Here is an 8072-nt window from a genome sequence, read left to right on the forward strand (position 1 = left end):
GGTTCGAACATTTCGTTTAAGTCCGTAAAAATCCGACGGTATTCCGAGGTTTGACGAAGTCGCGGGCATGTCTCTGAGTTGAACCAAAATCTTTTTCCAATTCTCAAGTCCATCGGTATTTTACGTGTTAATTACCTCATCATGGCCGAAAGAAACTCATGCAGCGGGGAAGACTTAACAGACGAGGACGAGGAAGAAGAAGAGCTGGATCCTCGCGTGCAGGTATGAAATGATACAGCATTACAAATGAAAGGTGATAATATTTTCAACTTGCAGTGATTTGCGTGTTCGCTCCTCTTGTAGGACGAGCTGGAGAAATTGAACGTCGCTGCCAACTCGATTAATCATTTAGAAGCAGAACTTGATGTAAGTATGAACACAACCTATCCTTAATAGTTTTGCGCTCGTAAAACATAGATGTCTTTGTTACTGTTTGATATGGTTAGTGACAAGCCATTTTCACACAATACAACTTTGTGTACTTTGTTAATCGATGCTATATTCGTTTCACAATATTTGTATTTTAAAAACTTCCTTAATCGGTGGTCATTTATTTTAATCCCATGTTTCTCATCATTCATGTTAAATTTTTTTTACCGTAAGTATTTAATTAGGATCTCTACAAAGATTTCTGCACAAAGCGGGCTTACGGGCCAGTGGTTATCAAGGGGGGTAGTGTGGGGTTTGCATTATTTGCACTGGAGTGGGAGGGAGGGTAACCCGGAGAGTTCGAATACTTGTTTCAACAAATTGAAATGTTAGGCCCAGATATCAGGGTGAGTTTTAATTTTTCAAATTTTTTTATAGAGCAATGTAACAAAGATAGTCTCATCTAATTTGCAAGATATTATTTTAAGATGATAGCTTTTACTTGTTCAATTTGAACTGATGTATACTGCAAGTAAATTTACTTTTCTGGAGTTTACAAACAATTATGACATTAGAAATAATCAGGGACCAAAATGTGATAAACAGAGAAATATTCAAACCCTTTTGTCACTTATACTGATTCCTACCACTTAATGCCAGCTTCATGAAAATTAAATGGTGTTTTTTTTTCTGGGTCCTGAGGAGCACCACTCTCTCGCATAAAGCTGGTTGCTAGTATCTCTACTCTTTACACCCATTTCCCACAATGGGGCTTTTCAGGACCAGTGAGGCATGATCAAACATACATTCCAAAATACTATTCTCAACCAATTGATGTTAAAAATAGGGTATTTTTATTTGATTAACTGAGTTGATAACAAAAATAAGCCTTGTAAAGAATTTAAAAGCTGATATCAGTGTGATTGATGAAGGACTCACTCTCACTTTGACAAAGGGCTAATGCTTGAAACATCAGCTTTTGAACTCTTTACGATGTTAAAAATAGATTGGCCAAGAATAGCTACTGATTGAGGGCGGTCATTAGTAATTTACTGAGTGCCCCCCAGGAGGTTAACTTGCTGCAACTAATATAAGAACAACTCTGGTCAAACATGTTAGAGTTAAGTCTTTACTTCAATTTGTATTATCTAGGAGGCTAGGGCATTTTTCCGCCAGACCATGGCTGCTGCGACCTACCATCTAGATGATCAAGCAAAAAAGCTAGGGAAGTGTATTCAAAAGGCAAGACCTTTTTATGATGTGCTCAGGGAGATGCGGAAGGTATGAGATGGTAGAATTTTTTATTCTAGGGAGATACTTTTGTCCTCAAACTTGTCTTAACAGACTTAAATTCTTCTAGTCCATAAGGTTGTGGAAATGTATGGTTATTTGTGTTTGGAGAGTGGTCTGAAACCTTAAGTAGACTTTTGTCTTCTGTCTGTTGTTAGCCAAAATCAGCTTGCTTTTTGGTGGAGTCCTTTAGAACAAATACTAAATGTAATAGGTTCTTAAAGCAAAGAAGTTGACAATATATTTGACCTCAAATAAGTTACACATAACCTGACTGAAATACAGTAAAAGTATGGGAAAATACAAATGACCACTTTGTACACCAAGTTCTTACCATTTTGGTGGCAGGATGAGCAATAAACATTTTAGTGACTAAATTTGCTAGGAAAGTTGAAGATTTGGCAACCTGTTGTTATCAGTGATCCATGATTGTAACCTTTGTGTACCTAGTTATTTGTTGTGGTTCAGTTTTATCCTTGGTTCAAATTATATTCTCTTTTGTTTTTGGGTATTGTAATGTATGATTATAAGTTTGAAACAAAGGAAAGTAAAATTTGAACCAAGGATAAAATTGAACCACAATATATTCATGGTTGAAATGTTAACTCTTCAACTCACTTGAGTGATCAAGACAAAAATTTATTCTAACTTATTATATACTCAACAAAATATCGTGTTTCTGATTGGTCAATGATGAATGCATAAATAGATTATAGAGTGCAATAGAGGTTATAGAGTGCAATACGGAGAAGTTGCCATGGAAACACCGGGGAAGTGCCAAATTTGAACACCAAATTATAAAAAAATCGAGAATATAATAAATAAAAAATCGTATGAACCTGCTCATGCATTTCGTGATTTATGGTCACTAGTGATGTTTTGAAAGTTCTCAAATTGCACTCACCTACGGCTCGTGCAATTTTGAGAACTTTCAAAACATCACTCGTGCCCATAAATCACGAAATGCACTCGTGTTCATACGATTTCCTTTACTTATAATATCAGTACAATATCAAACATACTAGTGATGAGAATAAAGAAAAAATGTTCAGTTAGGGGATTATTAGTTGATGTAATACCAAACTCCCCAAACTTACATCACAAGAATTATGTATCAGACTCTAAGGAGAATTACCAATGAGATCTTTGGAGTTGAAGGGTTTTTCATGGGATAACCATTGTTGCTCAAGGCAAGTACATTGTATTTCTTTTATTAAAAGGCTCACTCTCAACTACAAAGAGCAACTCTTCAGTATGAAAAAGCAAGTTGCAGGCATGTTTGTGCACGGAACACAGTGCATGAGGCTGAACAGAGAGTATTTTCCTGTGGAGAGAAGAGAGCATTTGATACAGCATTGCAAGAAATGCTCAACCAGGCAACAATTGAGGTAAAAATGCATTAAAGCTGCAAATAAGTATCAGTCATTGGACAACTTTCCATTAAAACTGTCACATCTGAGGATATCTTGACTGCAGTTAAACATTACAGTGTATATCTGGACATATTTTTAGCCCCATAACTTAAGTGATGTAATGAGTTTTTGCAAAAGGTCACTTGTCTACAATAATGTTAATCAAAAATGAAAAGATGAAATGAAAGGAGAGTGTTACCACCTCCCTGTTGTCCAAAGATGCTCAGGAGGCATAGACCTCTAAGAGTGACTAGCTTCTAATTTCTCCTTACAATATCACCTCTGAATCATGCTGTGAGGTCATAAGAATAAAGAAAATTATCAGACGTAAAAGAAGCTGTTGAGTGTTACATAAATTTTCCTTGTCAGCACCCCAAGGAATGTATGAGGAACAGAATGGAGAATACCTTTAACTGATAATGGGTTGTTAACGGTTAACAATTGTCTCTATCAGCTGTAAACTTACATACAACAGTGCAGTACTATGATGCTAACAATACTTATGTTACTAACAACACTACCCATATTGCTATTTATACTTATTGATGCTCATGTTAGAGACCACTAACAAAAGGATTTGTCTCTTAATTAGCTTACACTACAAATTATGTGATGCTTATACTACTTGCATCACAAATTTTAAATAAATGATTAGCTTACTCTACACACTAAACAATACTTACACTAGGTGAGGCTATTACAATTTTTGAGAGGTAGACTTCAGCACATCACATACACAATGCATATACTTAAAAAATACAGTTAAGTATCTTTAGCAACCAGTTACTTTGCATGACTTTAGCAAATTGTCATGAGTGACCAAGACAGAATTTCTCCCTACAATATTAATACAATATCAAAAATCTTAACTAGGGGATTGTTAGTTGATCCAATACCAAATTTTCCAAACTAACATCACAAGAACTATATGACAGACAGTAAGGAGAATTACTAATGAGATCTTGGGAGTTAACAGTTAAATGTGTGTATTCATGATCCCCCTTTATGTTAGAATTATTGTGAAATTTAGAAAAGACAAACTGAAATAGGTGCTGCTGGTACAGTTGATGCTGTTCATTTCTGTTGCCAGCCATCTGCAAGGAAGAAAATTTTTTTCAGTTACAATATACTGCTGAGATTTCAACCTCTGTTTTGTCTTCTCACTCGAGTCACTTGTTTTTCACATCACAGGTCAATGAGGCTGAAAATCAAAAAAAGGAGAGTTGGTTGACTCATCAGAAAATGTACAAGTCTTACCAGGAAGTGGAACAGAAAGCCAGGACTATGCAGAGCAAACTGAAAAAATCTATTGAGAAAGCCAAGTAAGCTACTATATCTTACTACCAATAACCTTAGATTTCATTTCAAAATTGCAATTCTCACTAAGTGTTATTATGTGCTCAACAATTGTTACAATTTAATAAAGGGGGCAAAATGCTTAAGAAACTGTGGTGCTGCATCAGTGGGGGAGTATAACAAGATAATTTTGGTTTTATCATCTGAGTTTCAAAGCTGACGTTTCAAGCATCAGCCCTTTGTCAGAGTCAATGAGGAAGTACTGATGCTTGAAATGTCAGCATTGAAACTCTTTACAGTGGCCAATTTACATTTATCAACTCAGTCGATCATTACAATTTGTCGTAAAACTCCTTCAACATTTAAGCCCAGCTACATGTGAAGGTCTATTGGGCTGTCTAATATTGTCTTAAATTATGTATGCTTCTCCCAGTATGCAGTATACTTGTCATATATGAATGTAGTAAATGGCTTAGTTTGCCAACGAGTTCTCTCTATGAGCTCAGTGCTAGATCATCAAACTGCAAAATTGGAAGGTCTGGTGTTCAACTCCTGGCAAGGGACTCAGACCATTTCTTTGTTCCACACTCATGACAAAAGAGATTGACAACAAAGCTAAAAATTTTCCATCTTTCTCATCAATTTGCAGGCCCTACTTTACTCAAAAAGTGTCATTTGATCGTCATCTATGGGTAGGTGTTTAAAGTGATTAACATGTAACTTCTCCCTGTAATATCTAAACATCATCCAGCAAACAGGTCATGAGAATACACAAAATTACTAGGTAGAAGTTATTATTTCAATCTCACACCAAATTCTTGTAACTTATTTACAAGGAAATGTTTAGCTGCTAGATGGGATAATTGACAATCAGATCTTGGGAGTTAAAGCGTTAAGACCAAGAGAGGATTTTTTACTCTCTCTGGTGTAATATACCAAACATCTGAGCAGTTGGTCTCACTTCTGGCTGTTAGACATTTAATGCAAATTTGAAAATAGAATTTGGCTTTGCCAGAGGAAAACTTCCTCTCTGTGATATGTTTGTCTGTTCTCATGAATTGATCATGATTATTAACCATTAAGAAGAAAGTACATGTACATGTTGATAACATGTGTGGGAAGAATGATAAGAATGAAATTCATAACACAACAATTTAATGACTCGAGAACTGAAATATAATAAACTAAGCAGTCTCTACATATGATTACTAATTGTCTTTCAGCAATTAAAACTGAGGGTGGACTCGATACAAAAGGGCCTGAGTGAAGCTAAAGTCAACTACTCCATGTGCTTGAGGTCCTTAGAGATCATCAGTGACGATATCCATCAGAAGAGAAAAGACAAGAAAATGCTGGCTCTGTTGGCCAATCTGCAAGAGAGAGAAGCGGGTGTTGGGGCTGATTCTGAAGACGAAGCATCTCTGGAGCAAAGCCAACTCGATCTTGACCTTGACTGTAATTCAAGTCTCAGCGAACTGGATGGAATAGCTGTAGAGAACCTCCCTGATTTGCCCAGTTTGGCTGGCAGGGTTTTTACTGATGCAAAGGAACCTTCTGGTGTAAATGTGTCTACCACAAGTGCAGCTGCAGAACAAGGAAATAAGAGCACAGGGTCGATTTCAAGGGGCGCACTAGAGAGGAGTGTATCAGGCGCCGAGAACAGCGAAAGCGTCGATTCTGATTCGTTGGCAAGTTTAGCAAGATCTGGCTCTTTAAAACGAGAGGTCTATGGCTGTGAGCAGGAAGAGAACGAAGCTGAAGAGTGTAATATTTCCAATAAAGAGATACAAGGGGAAGGATATGAAAAAACTTCAGAATCGACAGAGATACTTGACAGGAATATAACATTAACATCTGAAAGCGACTGGTCTGAAAATGATAGTGATAGACCAGTGGGTGACAGCTCAAGTGCGCAACAAGAACAGATGGAGAAAGAAAATCTTGACATAAGAGAGAGTGGTGTTGCTTCCTTACATGAAGCAGCTGTTGAAGTAACTCGGACACTTGATTCTGAAGCATCTTGCGATGTTAACAATACAGACGCTAAACATGATGTGGTGAAAACCCACGATGTAAGCAGCAAGTGCGAACCATCGCAAACAAATGATGAAGCTGTTGAAGTGGAATTAAAAGATGTGCCAACTGCCTTATCGTCAGAGGTACTTACCGGTAATACCGCTGATCAATCTGAGCCTCAAGAAAATCAAGCAGAGGCCAATCTGGAGAAATCCTCTGATAATGGAGAGTGGATTTAGCTGGAGAGCTCGAAAATGTGACTTACAAATGGTCTTAAAATAGGCTGTTCATACCAGTTTCCTTAGGATCTCTATTGGAAATCAGAGAAACCCGGCCATTTTGTACTAGTGTAAGAGAAGCCTCCTTAGCTCATGGTTAAGTTGTAGTTTAGAGAAGCTTTTATATCAGTGACGCAAACAACATCACATGCATAGATGATGCTTAAAACACAAACTGTGAAAGATATTATATTTTTCCTTTTACAGATTTGTTTATGTTTTTTCAGAAACAGTTTATAACTTTTTTCACCAAATTTTTATGATTAATAATATACATGAAAAAATTACGTGCTTCTGATTGGCTGAAGACGAGTGCATTCTCATGTAACGCGAGTGCAAAGTTGTAACACATGTGCAAATTACTGCGCGCGCATGCTTTCAAAATTTCGTCTTTCTCGACTTTCTGTGCTGTTTTTTCATGTACATTATTAACAGGTAATAACGTGATTTCTCTCAAAATTTGGTGTAGTAAGTACTTGTAGAGTTTTCAAAGACTACGAATTGCTCTTGCCCACTTGCTTGTGCAATTTTGTTGTCTTTTACTCATGCTTGTTAACACCAAAAGTTGCACTTGAAATCGTGTTATTACCTATACTTATTGTACAAGGATTTATGGTTTGTATAATACAGATAAAGATGATATTGATAAGATGGGGATTTGAACAATCAAATGAAATAATAAAATAGTAAGGATATATTTTGTTTTGTAAACATTGTCTGACTACACAATAGCATAGTCTTCGCTTTGAGCACCCCTTTGGTCAAGTCTCACTATTACTTTGCTCATGCTCTCTACAGAGCACAGTAGTGGAGAAAGGTAGTGGACAAGAGTTTTTTTTTTTTTGGGGGGGGGGGGTGGGCGGCTGTGAAAATGGAAGGGATGGAATATTATGGGTACTCTTTGGAACATCAAATGGGGGTACCTTGTGCCATATTTTAAAAACGTTTAGGCGTTCTTTCTTCGGCGGCTACACTATTGTGTTCTCCTGAAAAAAAAACTAACAACGAGTAGATAAAAATTCGCTTTCTTCGATCGACCAGGCAACTGGGTGAATAGACTTTTTAAACTGAGTCAAGAGTAATGAGCATCTTCCTCCGCAAACTTCATTTTTATTTTTGCTCATTATTATTATTTTTTTTACCTATCATCAGTCTTATCTGTTAGGACTTCCTCAGCTCGATGCGCCGTGCGGCTGTTCACTTAGTCAATAAGGAGTAAAGCTTTACCTATGTTGCTATCTCCCTGTGTGATAGAATGACAGCACTTTTAATATATTTTGCTTACTTTTAATTTTGTTTTCCCTTCATGGGGAGTATTAATGCGTTGATTCCTTCGTGTTTTTTCCTTCACCGGTAAATTACACTGCGTCATTATTATCTTTGCGCTCTTTTTGTTACGCTCCCTTCGTAA

General features: G+C 36.8%; 1 protein-coding gene across 1 annotated transcript; it reads left to right on the forward strand.

The window, feature by feature from the left end:
• The first annotated feature begins 59 nt into the window (after positions 1-59).
• LOC131791169 (SH3 domain-binding protein 5-like) lies at positions 60-7350 on the forward strand. Its single transcript, XM_059108490.2, has 7 exons — positions 60-222; positions 304-366; positions 1522-1650; positions 2880-3047; positions 4263-4393; positions 5017-5059; positions 5591-7350. The coding sequence occupies exons 1-7, from the start codon at positions 142-144 to the stop codon at positions 6620-6622; spliced, it is 1647 nt and encodes a 548-aa protein (XP_058964473.2). The 5' UTR covers positions 60-141; the 3' UTR covers positions 6623-7350.
• The last annotated feature ends 722 nt before the right edge of the window (positions 7351-8072 follow it).

This window comes from Pocillopora verrucosa, chromosome 10, assembly GCF_036669915.1.
Source record: "Pocillopora verrucosa isolate sample1 chromosome 10, ASM3666991v2, whole genome shotgun sequence".
Lineage (NCBI taxonomy): Eukaryota > Metazoa > Cnidaria > Anthozoa > Scleractinia > Pocilloporidae > Pocillopora > Pocillopora verrucosa.

Excerpts from the sequence above, each read along its gene's own strand:
- LOC131791169 (XM_059108490.2), top strand. The coding sequence starts at position 142 with ATGGCCGAAAGAAACTCATGCAGCGGGGAAGACTTAACAGACGAGGAC. Across the intron at positions 1,651-2,879 it reads TGCTCAGGGAGATGCGGAAG|GCTCACTCTCAACTACAAAG; the intron begins GTATGAGATGGT and ends TTTTATTAAAAG. Across the intron at positions 4,394-5,016 it reads AAATCTATTGAGAAAGCCAA|GCCCTACTTTACTCAAAAAG; the intron begins GTAAGCTACTAT and ends ATCAATTTGCAG.